This window comes from Toxorhynchites rutilus, chromosome 2 (assembly GCF_029784135.1).
Source record: "Toxorhynchites rutilus septentrionalis strain SRP chromosome 2, ASM2978413v1, whole genome shotgun sequence".
In the NCBI taxonomy this organism is placed as follows: Eukaryota; Metazoa; Arthropoda; class Insecta; order Diptera; family Culicidae; genus Toxorhynchites; species Toxorhynchites rutilus.
In genome coordinates this window covers 343,775,033-343,799,758 of record NC_073745.1, presented here as the reverse complement: position 1 = coordinate 343,799,758, position 24,726 = coordinate 343,775,033, and the positions used below count along the sequence as shown (strand labels likewise).

Sequence of the window (24,726 nt, the reverse complement as noted above, 5' to 3'; positions counted from 1 at the left end):
AAAATTCACAAAAATACAGGATATGCGAGAGAAATCACTACAGCGATAAAACTTTGCTGAATGAAATTCGAAAAACAACCACAGAAATCCAGCAGCATTTAAAACCAACTAGACTGAGGGCACAACTCATACAAAGCCAAAATTAATCAAACACGCATGCAACTTTTGTTTACGTTTATTTCATAATTTGCTGGGCAACATCACCTAAGCCAGAACATGCAATACTTCCCTTTCAATCCTCAATCCAGTAGTTCAGCTTCCAGTGCGCGATTGTGATTATGTCTGTTCTCCGCGATGGCACATAAGTTGTCCCGCAATGGCGCAAATTAGATCAATTCCACCACACTGCAATGCTCATTCCACTCGCACTATTCTCCTGTTTCCGATGTTTTTCTAGTTTCACCTCTTACGTAGATGGTTCACAATCAGTTACTTTTCCGCAATACGTGAATTCGTGGATTCGAATTCAAATTCAGACGAGAATATTTCTTATTCACCGTTACAATAGGACATCAATTGTTCACGATTGTGCTATTCATTATTCACACTTTATCGGAATGAATTGTCCGAAAAACTTGTCTTAAACTATCCGGCTCGAAGGACCAATGTTCGCGCGCAACTGGTATAGTTTTTCGGACACTGTTTAAAATAATCGATATAAATTCAAAATTGCGACAATTAACGCGAACACAGCTTTATTCGATATAATGTTAGCTTATCGATGATACATTTATGACTTCTATTTATTCTCTGTACAATCAGCTGGTATATTGTAACAACGAATCCTCGATCAAAAGCAACACGGAAAACGTTCTGTACAGAGAGAATTAATCTCTCTGTGTGATTGTTGCTCAATGTGAAACAAGCCAAGTGATACTATGTGAGTAAAGAGGAACACAATATCACTTGGCTGTTGTGGATTACGTTTTCTTGAGGTGTTCAATTTATTTCCCGCATAAACAGAATCTTTCTAGCATTCTACCAATTACTTATTCTATTTTAGAATTTTCGTTTATGTTGTGCTCTCATTTGTGAATCCATCTTAGCCGCATCTACGAATTCGATCACACCGTCTGAGTTTTTTTGGCTTTTTCCTTTTTTTTTGCTGATAGAATTCCGGCTAGGGATTGCATTACTGTGCCAAAATTTCAATAACCGGTTATTCGGTTATAAAAATTTCATTACCGGTAAAAAAAATACGTTGAAATAAATCATTTTCTTGAAGAAACGACTTTTATGGATAATGGTTAGTTTACAAGAAAACCTTTTGCAAGTTTTTGCTACTTAGCTACTGATGCCCTCTGTACGAAAACTATTGTCTGAGCGTTTTCATCAATCCGTTTATAGACGTTGAGCTTGAACTGGGCGTTGATACCTTTGATTGCTACAATCGTCGTTCAAGTTTTCCCTTGCTGCTCAAGTATTCTGCAGATTCTGCATCGTCCAGTAGATTTTTTCCTCCTGTTGTCCAGCTACTGAATCAATACCTGATCGTCAATGTTCATTAAGTTACTTAAAGTGGGGGAAGGGCGGGAGGATTTAGCCGTGATCGTTACGTAACAAAATTTCCTTCATTCACATTAATTGTGATTACTGACATAATTAATGTGCTGATTAATTATGATTACTGACATAATTAATGTGTATGGAGGACCAGATGAGAATCCTCGTTTTAAAAAGGTCATAGCTATTTTCGATTTATCATATCAATCAATTGAATCTTGATGCAATGTTCGTTACTAGAAATGCTCCAGAGCGTAATGCTTTTAACCGAGTTGAACGTCTTATCACTCCTCTTTCCCGGAAGTTAGCAGTCAATACTTCCTTATGTTCATGAGGGATCTCACTTGAATGAAAACCTTAATACAAGGGACCGAAACTGGAAACGAAACATATCGAGTATGCGAGGGAATCGTTTACTGATGTGTGGAATAACCTGTCAATCGATGATAACCCCGTCCAAGCAGAATATATTGAGCTCGCAAACTCCCAAATCGGTAGATCAAACTCCTCATAGATGATAATTTGATACTGTTCGAGTCCCAAAACTTAATTGACACACTGTGTATTGCAGCCATCTGATGAAGAAAGTCAATTTTCAATGATCGTGCATGATCGACTGTTTTGTCCAACACTGTTTGTTCGCCAAGTGAAAGTTAGCCCTTTAGCCACGGAAGCATGCTTAATGCGACGCAGAACAAAGCTTTTTTCACACTTCTCTTCCGGTGTTGTTTCTTCTAACCGCGAAAGCCATTGAATCATTGCACAATCATCAACAACTAGGGAACGATCATGCCGCGCAGTCATAAAATTGACTTCCAGAGTGGATCGATGGCACGCTACCATGAACAGTCACAGCATTTACAACATTTCCCCTTCAATTGTCGGTCACTTTCACTCGAACTCGAACTAGCACTAACTAGTGCACGTTCTGGTACTGGAAGGTCGAAAGCAGGAGCGTCATCTGGCACACAACAACTCTAGCAAAACGTTATTAATTATGACAATTAGATTTTTACTTAAGTGACATCAATTTACTGCCATTTGATCGTTCATTGGCAATCATACATTTAAACGGCCTCAAATGAAAATAGATTATGGTAACAAAGTGTTTCGTCTCGATGGGAGGGTAGACTTTAAATTGTTCAAAACAAACAGACCCTCAATAACATGAGGGCAAACGGAATTCCAGAAACCACGATTGGTGTAATAATATCTCATAGTCATTCTTCTCCTCGAGCTTTCCATCCAACAGAAATAGTCTGTTGCTGGCACACAGAAACAGGTCCTTCGTAAACTTCAATAAATGAACCTTCTACCTGTTCTTTGCTAAACAAAACAAGACAGGATAAGGAGGAGGCATTTGTTTAGGATATAAAAACTTCACCTCTGAGAAGATGAACGAAGGCAAAAGCAGAAAAAATCGTCATTTCATCGATCATTTCTTGTTTTATTCCTTCGATCCTTCCCCTTTTAAAAATATTACAGCACCAGATGCACGCAATCTGCTGCTTTCACTTCTGGCAACCTGCTTTTTCTCCGCTACCTGTTTCTATGTGTACGTGTGGGAGAGCTTAAGTATAGAATAACGATCATTCTTATGCACCTTCTTCTGATGCAGTTGCAGGAGCGGCGGTTGGAAACGACCACTTTACACGAAACCTTTCAAGGCTGTTCCGGCACTGTTTGCTCGCATGTGAGATTGTTGCACACGTACAGGTTTATAATTAATCGGTGAGTTGGTAATATTTTGAAGGCTTGTCTCTGCTTATATTTGAGAAAAGAATGACTGAGATTCTTTCAAACTTTTTAATAAATGCATGACTATGATGTAGATTTTCGTTGGGTTATTCTTATATTCGCAAATTCTTCTATTTGAGTATTGAAAAATGTGGACGCGTCGCGGGTTTGGTTACACGCGGTCTCAAAAATTAATGGAAGTGGGAGCATTTCACTTGAAATTAGAAATGTTGTGATTCAGAATCAAAAACAAGGTGTTTCCTAGCGGATAATTGCCACAAAGTGCGTCATATGAGTTGGAGGTGTGCGGTACGTAGGTGAAATGGGGGTAAGACGGACATATTGAGAAGAACTTCATTTGTATCTTTGGAAACTCATGTTTTCCAAAACATAAAAGCAGTTTCTTACAGTTCAATATACTGGTTTTCGAAATAATTGGCCAGATGTTTTATAAAAAATTGTTTTTCCATGTGTTTTACTGAAATTAAAACAAGTCGAAAAGTAGAACATTTTTATCGGTGCGGGTATAATGGACATGTAGGTGGGTTAATAATATACGAAGCGTAGAAGTTTTTCGCTCGCGAGAGGAATAATTTCGCTCTCTCTTAGTGTTGTGTGTCCAGTAACCGAAATAGAACAAACAGAGAAAGCAAAATAAAAAAGATTTTAATATTTTTCCCTTCACTTTCCATCATGCATTGGATGTGACTGTCCATTTCAACCCCACCAGTGTAATTATTTCAATAATTTAAATTTATCACTTACGAAATAATTTACTTCTCCGTGCATACCTAATATCGCTTCTCTGTCAACTCGCAAACCGAAGTATAAACATCAACGAATTCATTTTTGCAATTAAACCACTCAAAACGCTTAGTATCGAAGCCGAAAAAATTACATCCACACGCGGAATCATGCTTGATTTTCGGTTTTTATTTCCCTATTCCACTTTTGATCAGTATTCATTGTCAAAGGATGGTTTAAATATCATAGAATAGCATGTAGAAGAGGTTCCCATCAACAGAAATTTAAAATTCATAATGCAACTATACAAATTAACCACCTGTCCGTTATACCCCTACCCCGGTTCCCCTATGGAAAAAGTACGAAACGCAAGGAATCGTGAAGAATTTATACAGTAAAAACGTAGAAGAAATGGGGGTAAGACGGACATGTTAAGTAGTACTTGTTTTCCCAAACTTAAAAACAGTTTCTTACAGTTCAATATACTGGTTTTCGAAATAATTGGCCAAATATTTTTTAAAAATTTGAATATTCATGGTTTTCACTGAAATTAAAAAATTTCAGCTACTTAAATAAAACGTTCAAATGATCTACTAGAACGCTCAATTCAGAAACATTTTTTATCTGCAATGTTATAGCTTAGCAGGTTCGACTTGATCAAAAATTATTCCAGAACTCTAATACATCTAATTGTGTAACCGTTCGAAGTCCCGACACGCGAGTGTAGTGAAACACGGTGGCTTTAGCGCCACTCCCAGTAGGGAGACCACCTGTCGTGTTGAATTAATGCCCGACTAACTACAAGAATAGCTCAGGGTCAAGTTAGCCTCGAACGATCACGTACGATTCCAGTAAGAGGTCACGTAGTTACAGGTGAACTCTCTTGCAAGAAATCATGTCCGACCAATGCGCGGATTTCACGAACGCACAAAGAAACACTTTCAAAAATCTCACCAAACCGAATGAAAGCGTTGGGAGAGCGAATCAATCACCAATCTTCGAGAAATGAATAAAATCTATTAGGAAATGTTATCTCAATGAAGGAAAGAAAACAGTGTTTAGAACCCTATTTACAATTTTATTTTCTACTTGTTACCTACTCTCTCCTTCTTCTCTTCCTACCCTAATTCTCCCTTTTATCCTTCTCTCTTCCCAAATTTCTCCAAGTTAAGAAATTCAACATAAATTAACGTAACGTGTAACGTGTTACGTTTCACGACATGGCCATGCGTAAAGTTAGCACCTACCTGCGCGCAGGGTTTTACCTGCTATCCTTGTATAATAAAATTCAAGCGGAACACAATAATATTTTCTTTGTAATTTCAGTTCACTAATGAAACAAAAAAAAAATAAATCTATATAAACTAAACGTACTTTGAAAACTACCGTTTCTATTATCTATCGAAACAACATCTCCACTAAGTACCTTTTGTACTTTCACTTTAGGAAAAAATCGTTCCACTCTCCGACCGCTCCGCAAACGAAATGGCCGAGAGTTCCTGAAAATAGTAGGCCGAGGCCGTAGCATGCCAAATGGCGACTTATTTCCGCCCGAAAGTTTCTTGCAAACGATTTCGCCGTGAAACTGTACGTCGTTCCCTTATCGATAGTCATTATCGATAATGGATACCTGAGGAAAACTGGACCCCTAATAGATGTCGTTGTTGTTGTTTTTTTTTAAAAAATATTCGGCAATGATTCTTTTTTTTAATATTGAGAGCGGAAAAACGTTACAATTGGACATCTAGCTGATTGGAACGACCTTTAATGCAACACGAATAATTGAACATTTTTGTAAACATCTTTTGTGCAAGTTTCTACAACACGATGCATTTTTCGGAGTGTTTTCAACCATTTTCCAACCATTTTACTACTAGAAGTACCGGTAAGTTTCTTGTTTTTTTAGTCAAAAATTAATGCTTTTTTATGCAAAAATGGTTACAAATTTAATATTCAAAGTATTGCACATGGCTAGTCACAATCTTTCCATCTTTCTGGTAATCTTGTCGGCTTGTCAGCTAACCACGATTCGATCTAATTTTTGACTTCATCAAAATTGGAGAAGTGCTGGTCAACCAGACCATGTTGTATCGATCGAAAAAGGTAGTAATCGGACGGTGCAATATCTGGAGAATACGGCGGGTGGGATAGGACCTCCCATTTCAGCGTTTCCAAGTATGTTTTGACAGGTTCCGCGACATGCGGCCGAGTATTGTCGTGCTGCAAAATAACTTTATTGTGTCTTTGCTTTGTATTGTGGCCGTTTTTCCTTCAGTGCACGGCTCAAACGCATCAATTGTCGTCGGTAGATGGTTTCGTGATGGTTTCATTCGGTTTTAGCAGCTCATAGTACACCACACCCAGCTGGTCCCACCAGATAGTATAACCTTCTGGCCGTGAATATTCCGCGCGACCGTCGATGTTGATGCATAACCGGGGGACGTTGCCCGTCGTTCAGGATTGTCGTAATGGACCTACTTTTCATCGCCAGTAACGATTCGATGCAAAAAAACCTTTCTTTTATGTAGTTGGAGCAGTTGCTCGCACGTGAAAAAACGGCGTTCGACGTCTCGTGGCTGCAATTCATACGGCACCCAATGTCCTATCTTTCGGATCACTCCCATTGCTTTTAAACGATCGGAGCTACTCCAAGTGTATCTGCAAGTTCTTGTTGCGTTTGTGACGGATCTTGATCGAGTAAAGCTTCCAATTCTTGACCTCCAAACTTTTTTGGTGGTCCAAAACGTTCTTCGTCTTCAAAGTCAAAATTACCACTTTTAAACCGTGCAAACCACGTCTGACACGTTCGCTCAGTTGGAGCATGGTCACCGAAAACTTCCACCAGAATACGATGACTTTCCGCAGCTTTTTTCTTCATGATGAAGTAATGAAATAACATTCCCCGCAAAAATACTCTCGTTGGTATGAAATTCAACATATTCGAAGAGGCCAAAAACTATGTTGTTTACGCTTCTACTTTTTGACATATACTGAAAAAGACGCGCAATGACAGTAGCTTTCCAACGAATGTCTGGAAATTTGATTCACTGGAATAATAGTCAAGTTACGCCATCTGTTGTAAAACCGAAGGAACTTACCGGTACACCTAATAAAATTCCCAAAAAATCAAAATTTCCTACGTAAAATGTCTTCAGCTTCTAAATATGACTTCATAGTAGAGAACAAAGCAGGTACATCAAAATTGTTTGATTGATTGTGTTAATTCACTCGATAAAATACATCAAAAAATATTATGTCTTTATGTAATTTTTTAATGAAAATTTTACTTGGAGTCATTTAGTTAGTTGAAGTACGTTGTCCTGACCGTAACTTTACCTACTTTCTACATTTTTTCGATACGTTAGTGGTAGGTTAGGTAGTTAGGTCGTTAGGTAGTGGTACTTATTATTATAATATGAAATTATCTTCAGACATAAATTACGTATCAGATTTTTTCACTATCAGTTTTTTTAATTTACCTAGAATTAGAGAGTAAATAGCTTCACAAATACGAATGAATTATTTTGACGTTTTTTTTTCTGTATTATAGTGACTTTCAACACATATTGACTGGTTCGTCACTTTTACTTCCATTTTTGAACGACTTTCGGGAGTGAGAATTGAACTCGTGACCTTCAGCGTGAGAAGTACGGATGTTACCACTACGCCAGATCGCCTCCTTTTGACGTTTGTCTGAGTCAAACTAATGCTGCTACTTCTGCATATGTCGAATGGGTTTGAGTCTCGGGCAGATTTTTAAATGCAGAAGTCGATCTCGGTCGGACTTCGAAACTCGTTCGGGTTCCGGAATAGAGGTGAATAACAGCTGCAGGGACAATCTTGACAAAATAATCCATCATCTTGACAAGTGCATGCAAATGGTGCTTCCTTCCGGCTTTTAACCAACGTTAAAAAATTTTAAAGAGCGTTTTTTTTAAAGAAGAAGTTATTGCAGTTGTAGACGAGTATTTCGAAGGTTCTCCGGAAAATTGGAGGACCGCTGACAAATATGTGTTGAAGTCTAAATACAATTTACTGAATAACAAAGTCGTATTTTTAACCCATTTTGTTTTAACTCCAATTTCTGGAACATAATCGGGAAAATACTGTGAACCGCACAATAATTTGCAAATCTACGTCCGACTACAATCATTGTCCCTCGAGCCTAGTTGAAGGGGTTGCTGTGGCACCCACTGTTTACTACGCTGTAACCAACAACATGTGAATTGATTTTAGCATTGGTACCGAATACCTAAGAAATACAAACAAGACAAACGTGTCAGTTCCCCAACATAGTAACCACGATACCGGCCGGTGAAATATATGCATCAAATAACATGATCCCCCCATTCCAAATTACCATCAATCACACGCTTCCTTTTTTTCAACCCCTCTGACAACGCATAGTTATGCAACCGGAGAGGCATTGGCGAAAGGTCGCTGTCATCCGCGTGGTGTATACACTTTCGACGATGACGGCGATGACAAACCGCTCACACAAACACACACACACACATTCGACCACGCCAAACCGGTTGGTGACGTTGGTAACGACGGTAACAGAAAAAAAGCGCACATAATTTGTGCGGAAGCCGTGTATGACAGGCAGAGAGCCACAAACAATGGGCACTAAAAAGAACGTAATTTATGGGTGCACATGAAACGCGTTAGTGAGCTAGCTATCTTCACGATTGCGCTTCAGAAGTCAGCCGTCGTTTGTTTTTTTGGGATGGTTTCCGATAGAATTTCGAAGAAGCAGATGAGAATACAGCGGCGAAAAGTAATTTGTGACACGCTACCTGCCTACGCATTTATTTATCACATGACACCCTCTAGTGGCTTCTGGATGGCGGTTTTGTTGTTACATTATTCCTACCCACTAAGAGCAGTCACGTTTTCGGCTGGTTGAAGTCCCGCATGTCATCCGAAGGGATAGGAACAAATATGTTGCGTTTTTTCTGTTTTCGATAGGAAGTGGAAGCGGGAAATTAATGCTTCAAATGCAGATGGAACGCCGTTTGCCAAAGAACCCTCGACCCACTCAGCTGATGCGTTTTTTCATCAATGATTGCACATCCCATTGGAGGAATCGGGTACTTATATATTGTGCATGAGGTTACGCTCTAAGTAGATTAACTTATCAGACAAAAGCCGCAGAAACAGATCTGGAAAAAGGGAAAGTGTAGCATAATATCGAGCAAGAAGACACACTGCGTTGGGATGATTTTTTCAGCTGGCGCTTTCAATTGCTCCCAATAGTGCGACTGGGTGATTTAATGCAGTTAACGTTCTCTACTGCCCCGTTTTCTACAGTCAATTAAAGCATTAAGTGGATTATGTCACATGTCTTTCATTCGGCGTATTAAATCTCATTCGAGTTTCTATTTCTCGGTTTCTGCTGTTCGGATAAGGTACCGAGCATCCCAGAAATCCATTGCAAGAGTAAACTTGCTTCTCAGCCCTTCAATTGACGAAATGGTGCTAATCAGCGTGATTCGTAACGCCTTTACGTACACAAAAAATGCTAATTGTCGTCGCGCCGTAGTAGGACTCAGCAAGGGCCCACAAAATCAGGCAAGGACCTATTCAATAGCATATTGCCCTTCCCCACTTTCGGATGTAACTAATATGCATCAGTGAAATCACGAAATGTTTGAAACCTAAAATTAGTGATGGATGAACTAGATTTAATTGAGAGGAAATAGTACTTACCGGCAACGCCGGGTGCTAATTTGGAAAGGGAAACGGAATTTAGGACGGGAGGTTCCTTTTTCGGTGCTTTTACCCCAGCCGAATTCTGAATCGGATCCGACTTGGTTGTAAGGAAGTGCGCGGTGAATGAATAGGCGCATAAATGAATACTTCCGGCCGGTGAAGTTACCTATCGGTACGACAATGGATGTATGCTATCGTCAGGGAAAGGTTTTGTAAGGATTATTGAGCGGTTAAAATAGATGGAATCCAAATTACGTTAAAAACAGTTATGCTTGAAACAAAAGCTGTGAATTGTTTCGAAGTGTGTTATGCATAGAGCAAACGGTAAATGATTGTTAAGCTCTTTTTTAATGTAATTTTTTTATTCTTCAATTATCTTTTCTTCCATGATACATCGATTAACTGATCACAACAAATTATTGAAAATAGTCACAAGAGGGTTGTGTGTCCGAGACACGACTGCATAGTTGGCGTAGAATTTCGTTAGGCTATCTATTGGCCTTTTTGTTTTGTTGTTGGGTATTGTTTGTTCACTCCACGAGTGTTACAACCGAGTATCACGATTGAAGGTGTCGAAATGAAATGAGATGTGATGAAAACCGCTGTAGCCCTGGACGAGATGGCTGTTCTGTATGGATGAAATTATGTAAAAACTCACCAATATTATATGAGGGGCTTAGAATAAAAGGGGTGTAAGTGATTTGATCGATTTCTCTACGTCGACTATCTCTTATGGTCATAACTTTGATGCAAATACATTCCCAGCTGTATTTGACAATGTGGAAGATAGGACAGAGCCTCATCTATCGGATTCTATAGCAAACTTAAATTGGAACGTTTTTGCAGTTGAATTATTAACTAAATAAAAAGTTGATGAAGAGAAATCGATCAAGTCACTTGCATCTCTTGCGTTCTAATCCCCTGGATTATCATCATCGAACACAATTATCAATTTTTCTCACCACAAAAAACATGTTACTTTATTATATAGAACTCATTTGAAATGCAAAAAGTAATTTTGACGTAGGACTACGTCTTTGATTTCTATATAGGGGATCACCCCATGAAAAATTTTCAAATACATATTATGTAAAATAGTTATTGCGATATATGTTATACTATATACCATTAGATTGGAAATTTATTCAGTTTTTTTTTATTATAACACATACAGTGAAGATAGTAAAACAAGTAAACAATTAAGCGAATAAAGTAGGCATATTTTTTGGATTTTACTTGCTGCTTGCGCTGTGGGGGAAGAGCAACAAACAGCAAGTTTGAATTCGGGCGTTAGCATCTATGGTAGAGGTAAGAGACAGGAAAACCGTTCATGAACGGTACGAAAGAACTGGTTTGCTAAAAAGATTAAACGAACGGTTGTTCTTTAAAAAAAGTATAGGAGGATGTGTTCAAGACACGACCGCATTGTTGACGTAGAACTACGCTGTAGTTTAATTCAAGTCGCTTGTTTATAACTGCGGATATTATTTTATAATGCTACGAAAATTTTGAAATAACCATTCTACCAGTTTGGTCGCCCTGAAATGTTTTTTTTATTGTAGAATCATTTAACGATAATTGTTTGATGATTCATTCTTGTGCTCGTAGAACAATACATGCTCGAGATAGGCGCAGCTATCATCCTTAGTGGAGAAAGTATTGCTGCTGGCAAGCAAAACCAAATCACTGACAAAATAGAACATTTATTCTTGGCGAGCTGACGATAGCCTAGCTTGATGATTCCCCATACAATTGTGTAGCTGAGAACTTTAATACAATGTCGTTTGATGCAATGATTGCAATGCCAGAGATATCAGCGAGTGAGTAATTTGGTCGCGTCCACAGCTCAATCCGAAACAAAAACATGCGATGACGTAAAACAAGGAAGAATACAGAACGATACTGAAAGTTTGCCTTCCTTTCTTGCTTGAGACTTTAAACTTCTTCAGTTCATTCGTCTCTAACTTCCAAAAAGGCCCTTGGAAGACTTTACTTTATCCATAATATTACTTCTCCACCCCCATTGCCTTGAGAAAGGCATTCGATCCCTCGTCGTCCAGCTCGCCCAGCAACGATTTTGTTCAGTCAATTTCCTCACGAAGAATGAAAGTTTGCTTCAGCGAGATCCACTGTTTATACTCTAGGCAAATATTCCCCTTCCTTCTTCTTCTTTTCCTTTTTTCACGGAGACTTTACATCTTACGATTTCCCCTTCGTTGCTCGGCGATAAGTTGCTCGTTATTGACAGCTCTGTTCGGGAAAGCACACAAATGGACAGAACAAATGTATGAGGAAATGAAAAATACTATGGGACTGTAATGTATAGCATATCAAACAAATCTTAGGGAATTTTCGATTCGTTTGATATGTAAATCGCTAAAATCCGTTCGCTGCAAAAATAGTTATTAACGTTTACTTTTTTTCATAAAAACAGGTCTCTGATCTGGCACCCTTAATCAAAGACGTAGTTCTACGTCAAAATGGTAGTTCGTCATACGAACTGATTCCGAATCAACTGATTACAAGGGAACTGTTTGAGAACGAGTAATGTGCAGCTGAACGTAATACATGTTGAAAGCAGATTGCGTAAGACAGAACGAATGAATACAACGAAAACGCTTGAAGAAATCTAAAAAAGATAACGATAGGGTCATTCACAAGCAGAACGCATGTGAAGCCTGGTTTAGAGTTCCCGTGAACGTGAACTTGAACAGGTGGTGAAATGGTACGATCATTTCACAGTGAATCACATTGTGAACAAACAACTCAGAAAATCGTGGTGAATGGAATGTTCTTGTTCACGTTCACGTTCATATTAAAAGTTCGCCAGTGAACGTGAAGTAAATGAGCATCGTGCTTCAATAAAGTAATTCGGATGAAGAATACAGTTGTTCAAGAAGCAACTCGAAGCAACGAAGTTTTTCGACCCATGCAGAGATCCGATTGAATGAAATTGCATCCATATGGAAATTTCCATCGAAAACTCGAGAGTTGCTTAACATATCCTTTTACAGTTCACGGTGAAATAATGTTCAGAATACCTTGCGACATTCGAATGTGGACATGAACGGGGCAATATTTCGACGTCTATATTTACCATTCTATATTTTCTAGTGGGAAAACAAAATTAAAAAAATATTTTTTCGTTGCTTTTAATTAATTGTTTAGCCTATTACGTGTACGTGTTATCAGGATAACAATTACCGGAATATTTGTTAAAATTGAAAAATGACGTTACTGTTTTTTTTTCTATGATTGAATTCCCTACAGAATTCACACAAATTTCATAAGACAACACCGAAGAATCCATCATCTTAGAGTGCATTCTTAAACTTAAGTTTGAATAGCAAACTTGCCTCGGTGATATTATCCTTGTCTGAAGCATCATATGTGGAGACTCGTAATAATTATATTGACAGGTGATGCAGCTATGTATAATGGTAAACAATAATTTGGTTACGCGGAATTTAAGTCGCGAGGATAATGAACTGCCGCCGCGAGCCACATAGAAACTCGAGCTTATTTTCTATATTCGCGGTACTGGAGTTCCTATCGATAGAAAAAATAAAACTGGTCACATGTCTTCGAATGTTTTTCAACGCAACGCCTAAACATATATTTTTACCATAATGATGTATTTGGAAAAGTTGTTGAAAATTATAAGCAAATTCATAAAATTTCATGAACAAATCTGTCAAGTTCTGCCATACAAATGAAACACAAACTTCTGCATAACTAGAGAACTAATCAAGCATATGAAGCCAAACGCGGGATGTGAGGGTTTTTCGGTACGAGAAATGTTTCGCAAGTGGTTGAAAAATCTTGAACGAGAATTGTGTCTGAAAATAATCTGATGTTATAATGACGAGTTTTGGTAGAAGTACTAGGAAGTTAATAGTAAAAAGTAATTTTATAGGATTGATTAGAAGATCAATCAATGAACAGTTCTGCGATTGGACCCACGAACGTGCGCTTAGTATGGAAACGTGAATGTGATAACGAAAAATAAATTTTGGGCGGACAAAGTTGGCCGGGTCAGTGTAAACTAACTGTGTATAAAAAAAGAAATATTTTTTTAAATATCTCGAGAATGGCTGCATTTAGAAGGAGATTGATGGATAGCCTTTTTGTTTTAAGTCACACCAGGATTCATAATTTGTGGCTAAAAATGATTGGTCAAATACAAAAATTCGAACTTTCGATAATTCATAAAAATTCGATGTTTCACAAAGTTTGTCAAAAATAGTTTTACCATCATGGACATTTTTTTAAAATTTTCTATATGTCTTCTATTCTATATGAAAAAATAAAAAAAAATTAAAAATACATATATAAATTAGAAAAAAATTAAAATTAAAAAAAACAATAAATTAGAAATGTTTTTTTCAAATATCTCGAGAATGGCTGCATTTAGAAGGAGATTGATGAAGAGCGTTTTTATTTTAAATCGCATCATTATTCATAATTTGTACCGAAAAATGATTGTTAACATACAAAAATTCGAAGTTTCAAAAATTCATAAAAATTCGATGTTTCACAAAGTTCGTCAAAAATAGTGGACTCATTTTTGAAAATATCTACATGACTTCTATTTTATATGAAAAGTTTTTTAAAAAAAATAGATATTTTGGATATAAAAAATACATATTTTGGATATTACAAATTGAAGTTGTAAATACAAAAAAAAAAGAGTGTTATTTTTTTTTCTCAGTGTATATTTTTTCACATTTTAACATCAATTCTCTATAACTATTTCCAAGACACTATTTCGGTACGACTCATAGTTTTTGAGATATAAATTATCAAAGATTTCTCTAACTAAAATCGATACGCCCTTTCCAAAAGTTACACTTGAGTCAAAAAAAATCCCAATTGCTCTGTGGAAAATTCATATTCCCTCTAACCCAAACGGAATACAAAACTTTCATTCGAATAAAAAATACATGTTTTTGAAATCTGCATTTTTTAGGACGATTTCATTTGGGATTGCTCATATGGGAAATTACTTCTCCGAATATTCCCTCACTTTTCCAATTTTTCTCGCCGCATGAACATTCCTTGTGTGGAAATGAACGCAACAAAATACACAGCTTAAATCGGACGATCCGTTTTCGAGCGGGAACACACATTGGTTTTTATTTATTAAAAATGGGAATAAATCGTTTCATATTTGTTCGAGCCGTTCTCCGCGAATAATTTATCTCAGTGCATCAGCAAATGCACCCCGATGAATTTATCAACACATCGCTGCACGCAGTACCATCATGACAGCGAGAAACTGCAGCCGGCAAGGAAAAAAGTGGCCATATTTCGGATTCTTCACTGTGCTTTCGATGCGTATAGTCGTGAATTTTATCCAATCAAATAAATGAAATGTATTTTACTAAATATATAGTTATAATATTAATTAATTAATTAAGGACAAATGAAGCAAGTGAAGCTCAAGTGCAGTTAATAGAATTACTCAAGGCAGGTGGATTTCATCTGCATAAATGGGCTTCTAATCATCCTGAGTTGCTGAAACGGATTCCGGAAGGCGATCAGGATGAACTTGTCAGCATTGACGAAAATGGTTCAAATGAGGTGATTAAAACGTTGGGATTAATGTGGAACCCCGCTCTGGATGTTATGCAGTTCGTTTCCGTCTCAACCGTGTGTAAAGACAGTGTAACTAAGCGACAAGTGCTGTCGCTCGTGTCGAGAATGTTCGACCCGTTGGGTCTTGTGACGCCGGTGATTCTTATCGGCAAACTTCTGATGAAAGCCATATGGAAGGAAGAATTGGGATGGGACGATGAGCTCACGGGTGATTTGAAGGGAAAGTGTAATAAATTATTAAGTGCTTTAAGTGGAGTTAGCAATCTCCAAATTCCTCGTCGTGTTGTGGTCAACCCGTAACGTTTAGAAGTGTTTGTACGAAATCGGGTTAGTGAGATAAACTCTACCGGTTCACAATTTAAGTGGAAGTATGTGGATACGCTTGAAAATCCAGCCGATGTAGTGTCGCGTGGCCAATCTGCTGACGTTCTTAAGAGTAACGATCTTTGGTGGAGTGGCCCATTGTTCCTGCGCAGCGAGGAATATCAGATGGTGGTTCCAGAGCTTCTACCTGATGAAGATGTTCCTGAGATGCGGCGAGCCACTGTAGCTTCAACGATTGTGTCATTGGAGTATTTGCCGGTGTTCCATATGTTCGAGTCTTTTCGAAAGCTGCAACGAGTTCTGGCATACGTCTTGCGTTTCTGCCGGAATGCAATGGAGAAGGTGGTCAAGAGGAGAATCACTGGTCGATTTCCCAGTGTGTTTGAAATGCGAGAGTCTTTAAAAGTCATAATCAAGGTAATTCAGCTGCGGCACTTTGGTAAAGAGATAGCCATGATGATGTCCGGTGAATACAGTGAAAGGTTTTCTAAATTGAATCCTTTTTTGGACGTTGGTATGATTCGCGTCGGCGGACGACTGCGACATTCAAGTCTTCCTTATGGAGTTAAGCATGCGTGGATTTTACCAAATAAGGATGAAATCGTTCAACGCTTGATTGAGACAGCACATCGTGAGAACCTTCACATTGGACCATCTGCTTTGCTGGCCCAGATTCGTCGTCAATTCTGGATTTTAGGAGCCCGTTCAGCTGTTCGCAAGGTAACAAAGAATTGCGTGCAGTGTTTTAGACTCAACCCTCCTTGTGCTGGTCAGTTCATGGGAGATCTTCCCATGGCAAGGTGCGATAAGGCTCCGGCTTTCATAAGAGTTGGCGTGGATTTCGCGGGTCCTATACTAATCAAGCAGACTGGAAGAAGGCTAGCACCTGTCAAGGGATACGTGTGCGTCTTCGTTTGCATGGTCACTAAAGTCATTCATTTGGAGGTAGTAGAAGATCTGTCAGCCGATGCGTTTATAGCTGCCCTACATCGATTTGTTTCTCGTCGTGGTGTCCCCGAGCAGATATATTCGGATAATGGGACAAATTTCGTAGGTGCGCGGAATGAACTAAACGAACTGTATCGTCTTTTCAAGCAGCAAGATACCGACTTCAAGATATTCGAGTTCTGTCAACCCTGGCAGATTGAATGGAAAATGATTCCCCCAAATGCACCGCACATGGGCGGTATCTGGGAGGCAGGCGTGAAGAGCTTCAAGACCATCTTTAAGAAGAAGTGCCAATCAAGCCTCCTGACGATGTTCGAGTTTTCGACCTTGCTCTGTCAAATCGAAGCTCAACTCAATTCTCGGCCTTTATACGGTCCTTCTGATGATCCGTCGGAATTCGAGCCGTTAACCCCAGGCCATTTTATGATCGATCGTCCTCTTTCTGCCATTCCGGAGCCTAGTTATGATGGAATCCCGGTGAATAGACTTTCCAGATGGCAGTATGTCCAGCATCTGCGTCGAGAATTCTGGAAGCGCTGGTCTGAAGAATACCTCTTGTAGTTACAGGTCCGACAAAATTGGAATAAAAGGAAGGAAAACATTCTACCTGGAACAGTGGTGATTATCAAGGATGATAACTTACCTCCTCAGAAATGGAGGTTGGGGAAGGTCGAATCAACCTGTATAGGAGCAGATGGATTGATCCGTGTGGTGGATGTTCGAACTAAGGCGGGTTTGCTGAGACGGCCAATTCATAAACTAACGCCTCTACCTATCCTGAACAATATTTGAAGTCATTTTTAACACAACCACTGCCATATACAATTTTAAACTTATACTTGTGCAAAAAGTTTTACAATGCATGATCCGCATGACATATTTTATTTTATTTGCTAGAATAAATCGTATCACTCACCTTACTTTCAATACAAGAATGCCCCTAACATGCAGATATTTGCAATGCTGATTTCTCCAGGCTCCTTGGTTTGGAAGTCTGTGTTAGGGAAAGACATTTAAGTAGCAACAAAAGATCCCCCAACTTGCATGTACAGGTCGGACTCGATTATGTACAGAACCGATTATATACAATTGTAGACTTGATTATATCCTATGATCAGAAAGTACCGGGAATTTTTAAATACCACAAAATAGAGCCAAATTCCAGACAAATTTATTATATCTTCTTCAAAATATGATCCTTCTGAAGCAACACACATATGCCAACGCTTGTCCCAGTCCTCCATGCATCACTGGTAAGCCGACGAAGGGATGGCCTTCAGTTCCTTCGTCGCACTCTCTTCGATCTCCTCGATCACTGAAATCTTTTTCCTCGAAGTGGCAACTTCAACTTGGGGAACAGAAAAAAGTCGCACGGGGCCATGTCAGGTGAATACAGTGCTTGCTAGACGGTATTTATAATAATCAAATAATTCGGTATAAATCGGGCTCGGTGCGATGACGCGTTATCATCATGCAAAATCCAAGAACTATCGGCCCACTTTTCCGGACAGACATACACTAATGATCGAATGGCATCAAAACGGGATAGAAAGGCGTCTTGAGGTCGTACCAATATAAGAAAAAAAAAATAACCCGGTTCCCGCATGCACGGTACGTTTGAATAAAAAAAAAATCTCCGGTACTTTTTGATCATAATATACAGATTGAACTTTCTTTTATATTTCAAATATGACTGTAAATGTATTTGTTTAAAGTAAGGGCGAAAATTTATTAGTTATTAATTATAGTAACTTACAGTAGAGTGAAAATCCTGATTTTTGAATATTTTAATTGAAGGATTGTCAGGAATTGTTTAAAATGATATTGCAGCGAAACTAAGAAAGATAGAAGTTGGGTGTCAAAGAGCACATTGTAGAGCAATTAGAGAACTTTAATTTGGTTGATAGGAACAATTATGTTTTTAGGCATTTTTGAGGTAAAATTAGTAATAACATTTTGAAGTGTAACTAACTTCTAAGTTTTTCACTTCCAAAATGTTATTTAAATTCACTGATTTAGATATTTCACAAATAAAAATGTACTAAATTTTTTTTAATCTTTCAAATGGACGTAACAGAATCCTTGTACGTAGCGTTCTTTTCGAAGTAGAGCCAGTTTCAGCCAACGGAGCACGAAACAAAACTCTGCCATTATTGAAATTCGACCAAATGCGTAGAAGGATTTTTTTCCTCAAATATGATCCTCTATCGCATTCTGAAAGATTCCAGATATATGTTTTTATGTGGGAAAGGTGTTTTCAGACCATAAAAGGATGAACCAAAAATTAAATTCCTTTTTTATATTCAAAAAGCAAAAAATATATGTATATAAAACAATTAAAAATATATTTTTTGACTCGATTGTATACAGTGAAAAGAAATTGGGGACCATGTATAATCGAGTCCGCCCTGTATTTCCAATGCCGTTTTTTTCTCAGGCACCTTGGTTTTGATTGCTATTGTGAATCGACCAATCAGAGCGCATGATTTCCGTTGAGATAATGCTTGAGATTTTTATTTTGTTTGATAGTTTCATAAAGTATATTAGTTTATTCATTTTCACTGTAACGAATTGTTGTGTTATAATTGTTACACAAATCGATTAATTCAAAACTCTCGTAAATCTATCAGTTAAATAATTGTAAGTGCTTGTATCTTTGATTTCGACCAATCAGAATGCGGTATTTCCATTTGATTAACGGTTGAGATTTTCAAATTTTTCGATAGTTAGTTTCATAAAATATATTATTTTAGTCGTTGTAAATAATTGTGTTAAGAAGTGCCTGAATCGGTTGATGTGAAAATCTCATAAATCCATCATGAAATGGCTGAGCGATAAGCGTTTGTAATTGGACATTTTTTTACGATGGGATCGATTTTTGTTTTTCAATTTGTATCCCCAATATATTCCCGAAAGACGTAACCCTACGTCAAAAAGGAAATCTAGGATAATTTATGGAATAATTATTTATCTGTGAAGCATCCCAGAATGGGACAATTTGGTGCAAGGAATGCTGAGGTTTTTATGAAAGTAAGTGACTTGTAATCCTTCAAGTAAAAAGCATGATTCTTCACACGATGAACATACTTTTTGTTCTTTACTTCTTAAAGATATAGGTTTTTCCTTTCCCCCAAACTGGAACGGTCATAACGTACACATTTTATCCTTTTTCCCTGCGATACGTTTCAATGTACCCGCACCCACACCGTTAGTTGCAGCTGTTACCGAAGTTACAAAAAATAACATAATTCATGCAAACGTTTTGCTCGATTACACATGTGGAAGAAATTCATTCTTTTTTCCATCCTTCGAAAAACGCTGACACCCACCTGACAAAACGCTCCCGAAACCATTAAACCGCAAAAACGTTCCTGGCGCGCTGCACTGCACCGGAAGCGTTTTTTTTTTATTGCCCAGTTCCTATCGACCATGTGACACGTATGTTGGTGCGATAATTTTAATGTATTTTTTTCCTTTTCTTCTTTTTTTGTGCAGGTGGTGCAATCTATACCGGAAACGTGATGAAAATAAACTCCGTCCAGAAGGAAGATCGCGGCACGTACTACTGCGTGGCGGACAACGGTGTCAGCAAGGGCGACCGGCGTAACATCAATTTGGAGGTGGAGTTTGCCCCAGTTATCACGGTACCACGGCCCCGTCTCGGTCAGGCCCTGCAGTACGACATGGATCTCGAGTGCCACGTGGAAGCTTATCCCTCGCCAGCTGTCGTCTGGGTGAAGGATGATGTCCAGTTGTCCAACAATCAGCACTACAGAATCTCACTGTTTGCCACGGCGGACGAATTCACCGACACAACACTGCGTGTGATCACTGTTGAGAAGCGTCAGTACGGGGAATACTACTGTCGGGCGATCAACAAACTCGGCCAAGCCGAAGCCAAAGTGGAGCTGTTCGAAACCGTCATTCCGGTGTGTCCCCCTGCTTGTGGCCAATCGTATTATGGAGGGGATGCAAGCGCAGTTACCGCTTCAACCTTCCTGTTGCTAGTCACGGCGCTTGTAGCAATATATTAGGGTTGTTCCCCCTTGCTGATTATTCGTTACAATCTAGCGATCAGAAACTCCGAAGCCACGCCCTTTATCCCTCCTCCCGTAGCAAACATTCCAGCCGCTCAGAGACGTATTGGCTTTTCTTAAAATCTTTTCAACGAGGGAAAAGGGTCATGTAACATAGATAGTGCGTAGTATAATGCTACAAAAAGTATGAGGAGGAAGAGGTGAATTTAGTTTACTCTATTAGAATAGGTTAGGACGCGAGCTAAGTGGTAAGGATCGCGAGTTAAGATGCTAAGTATTATTGAATCTCTACAGGACCTAGTGCCGTCCAAAGTTTTCCAACCATTCCAGCGTTATGAGGATCGAAATAATTTACATATCCATGCGAATTGTGAAATGAAAAAAACATATTTTTTCGTACTAACACTTTTTGGTTAGCAATTCGAAGAAAGGTATGAAAACAAAAACGATAAATCAATAAAGATGATTTTTAAACGAAGTGTTTGTTTGATGATATTCGAAATTCGCTTGATTTTTTGAAAAAAAATATTACAAAGATTCCCGAAAGCTAAAACACCTATCATTCAATATTTGTATGTTACCAGCCTGTGGCTCCTTACCCTTCCGCTTTCTGAAGCCACTGCAGCATAGCAGCTTAGGGGCTGTCCACATACCTCGTGGACAGAAAATGCACGATTCTAGACTCCCCCCTCTCCCTCCGTGGACAAGCGTGGACATTGACCACACTCCTCCCCCTGTTGTCCACGTGGACATTCTTTTATAGAAATACTAGCTGACCAGGCAAACGTTGTTCAGCCAAATAAATTATTTCTAGAGAATATTTTGGGTGTTGAATAAAACACATTAATGTATTGTAAGTGTGTTTAAATATTTTAACGATCTTTAAAATAAATAGAATGTGACCGATAAAAAAACGAATTAAATGATTTAAACGAAAGGTTATATGATGTTTCTTGGTGTATTTCATTAACGTAACTGACATGTTTGATCTCTTAAAAGTTAAACGTCAACTGAAAAAAGTAATATAAGTTTGCCGTAAAGTAGAAAAAATGAAATATAGAAAATCAATATTTATTGCTGTCTACTTTTTAGAAAATACGTGCATGTGATGTTCAACATGGCTTAGTTTATAACAGCTTGGTCTCGTTCATACATTGGAAAACAGCGATACGCCAGCTAACTTCAATGGAGCTGATTAATCGGCCTGTTTGGAATCGCGTTATTTTATCGTTGTCATTCAATCGAGGAGTATTCACATCGGTAATCTAAGTTTGAAATACAGCCATATTGCTTCCTTTATTCATGGATGTTTTTATTACTTTTCACCGATTTGTAGAACTCAATATTCATATATGCATATGAGTGATCGGATTTTACAATTCAATCGAAATCGACTTTTACACTCTTAAATTCGTTCGCCTTGGTCAAAATAAGTCATCCGTATTTGTGGTTCAATTTACTCTCTATCTGATCGGCATAATTCCGGAAATAATTCTAAATTTTTGAAATATGAATTAAAATTATTATTCGATTCCGTTTGGATGCTAAATTTGTTTTGAATGTGTTTGAATGCTAAATTTTGCGTGTTTATTCCACCCGAAAAACGATTACTATTTTTGCTTCATAGAAATGGAACATGGAGACCAATGTTGTTTACGTCGAATTGCGTGGCAAGGTTGTCACATTTGCTCAACTCGATTGGACTTGAGCTTGAACAGAATGCAAAATTGCGCTTTTTCCATTCAACAGAATACAACCAATATGTGGGGACGAATACGATCGAACTTCATTTTGTATTTGAACACACGCGCAATGTCATTACAATGCATTGCGCTTTGGCCTGGCTATAACTAAAGCTGTGTCGGCGTTGCTCATGATAGTGTCTCGCAAGTGAATGTATTATTCCTCGCACCGCTTTTGTTGATTGTGTTGTAAGAATTGCAGTCGTTCAATCTCTACCTTCGCGTATATGTCGACCATAAATTGTTGGCACAGCTTACGATATCTTGAATTGGCGTTTCTTGACCATGTCAAATCACCATATGATAAACATAAAAATCCTTCGAGTGCGCCCTCTGTTTGTTTCGTCGCATGTTCATAAATAATAAATCAAAATGAGAAATGATGTTCATAATGAATTAAGTATCTGTGACGGGGACTCGTTGGTCTAATGTTTATGCAAGAGATTTTTCGTTAAAGTAACCCTTCTGATTTGCACTGTAGTCACGCGTATTCTTGAGCTTGCCACTCCAGAATACATTCAAGGCGTATTGTTCGTCATAGAAATCTCAACTATTTACTAATAAAAATGACGCAAGTAGTACTACGTTGAGAAGGCAAACCTGGGGAACGTTAGTGCCATTGAAGAAGAACATAGCGAGGGTCGTATGAACGCAATTCCAGATTATTGTTTTTTCTTCGCATTAAATTTATCGTGTCACCGTGCTATCATGATTCAAGCAGCGCTTGTGCTATGGGTCTACACACGTGCTCTCCAGCTGATGTTTTATCAGGGTTGATGGCAATAGCGTGATTGTCATTTTGTAATCCGAGCAAATGTGATTTGAAGAATTTCGATAACTCATTATGCTCATTCAAAAAGGCTTCCAGCTCGTCGGAGATGCTCCCTGCTTTAGATGAATTGATGTTACTTGTGTATTTGTGGATGTTCAATGAAGCGGGCGTTACGCCATCAGTCATTGAACAACTTAAATGAATTCGTTCTGTTGAAAAAACGAACAACGGTTAAATTATTAGAATATTTTTGACACAAAAAAAATAAAATCGCAATTAAAAATAGGGAATTGAGGTCAAAATTTAAGGTTATATGTATGGTATGAAGTCAAATTTTTGAAAATATCCAGATCTTTTTTTCTGCATAGAGCCACCCTATTCGGTATTAAATGTATGGTTATCGGTATCCTACCGGTATCATTTATAGTTAACAACCTATTCTCATACCTACCAAGTATTTTGAGTATAATTTCATCAAAATCGGTCGAGCCGTTTCGGAGGAGTTCGGTAACAAACACCGTGACACGAGATTTTTATATTAGGCTGTCAAAAAAGTCCTGCGGTATTTCCGCGAGGTGTCGTTGTAAGCGCGAAGTTCTAGTTGTATTCATTGTATCGAGTCATACTATAGCTTGTTGGAAAGGTATTTTTGCGCGCTATAATATAGTCCTTGACAGTGTTTTGTTTGGTTAAGTCGTTCGTGAGTTATAGTGTCGCAAATATGGAGCAAAATAAAGAGAAAATCCGACATATTTTACAGTACTACTATGACAAAGGCAAAAATGCATCTCAAGCTGCCAATAAAATTTGTGCAGTTTATGGACCCGATACAGTTTCCATTTCCACCGCACAACGATGGTTTCAACGTTTCCGTTCTGGTGTAGAGGTCGTCGAAGATGCGCCACGCTCCGGAAGGCCTGTCGTCGAAAATTGCGACAAAATCGCTGAATTAGCCGAGAAAGACCGGCATAGTAGCAGCCGTAGCATCGGCCAAGAGCTGGGGATAAGTCATCAAACCGTTATTAACCATTTGAAGAAGCTTGGATTCACAAAGAAGCTCGATGTATGGGTGCCACACACGTTGACGCAAAAAAACATCTTTGACCGCATCGACGCATGTGAATCGCTGCTGAATCGCAACAACATCGACCCGTTTCTGAGACGGATGGTGACTGGCGATGAAAAGTGGGTCACTTACGACAACGTGAAGCGCAAACGGTCGTGGTTGAAGCCCGCTGAAGCGGCTCAGACGGTGGCCAAGCCCTCATTAACGGCCAGGAAGGTTCTGCTGTGTGTTTGGTGGGATTGTCAAGGAATAATCTATTATGAGCTGCTTCCCTAAGGCCAAACGCTCAATTCGGACCTGTACTGCCAACAACTGGACCGCTTGAAGGTAGCACTCATGAAGAAGAGGCCATCTTTGATAAACAGAGGCCGCATTGTCTTCCATCAGGACAACGCCAGGCCACACACTTCTTTGGTGACGCGCAAGAAGCTCCGGGAGCTCGGATGGGAGGTTCTTTTGCATCCACCGTATAGTCCGGACCTTGCACCAAGTGACTACCACCTGTTAGCCAGTTAGTTAGCCACAAAAGAGGCCTGTGAA

At 38.6% G+C, this 24,726-nt stretch overlaps 2 protein-coding genes across 4 annotated transcripts in view; both read left to right on the top strand.

Annotated features, from left to right (window-relative positions):
• Positions 1-21,084, top strand: part of LOC129769048 (lachesin) — a 42,911-nt gene extending 21,827 nt beyond the window's left edge. The window contains exon 2 of the mRNA XM_055771060.1: positions 20,065-21,084. Within this exon, the coding sequence (XP_055627035.1) occupies positions 20,065-20,603 (539 nt within the window). The 3' untranslated portion in view covers positions 20,604-21,084. The remainder of the gene's footprint in view (positions 1-20,064) is intronic.
• On the top strand, positions 16,056-20,058 carry LOC129769047 (uncharacterized). Of its 3 annotated transcripts, none has more exons than XM_055771058.1 (2): positions 16,056-17,046; positions 17,137-20,058. In XM_055771058.1, exons 1-2 carry the CDS (start codon positions 16,075-16,077, stop codon positions 17,359-17,361), a joined length of 1,197 nt encoding a protein of 398 aa, XP_055627033.1. In that variant the 5' UTR covers positions 16,056-16,074; the 3' UTR covers positions 17,362-20,058. The 3 variants fall into 3 exon arrangements, with proteins under 3 accessions (XP_055627033.1, XP_055627032.1, XP_055627034.1); XM_055771057.1 differs by having other exon boundaries at positions 17,131-20,058; XM_055771059.1 differs by having other exon boundaries at positions 16,056-17,069; positions 17,131-20,058.
• Positions 21,085-24,726: the final 3,642 nt, after the last annotated feature.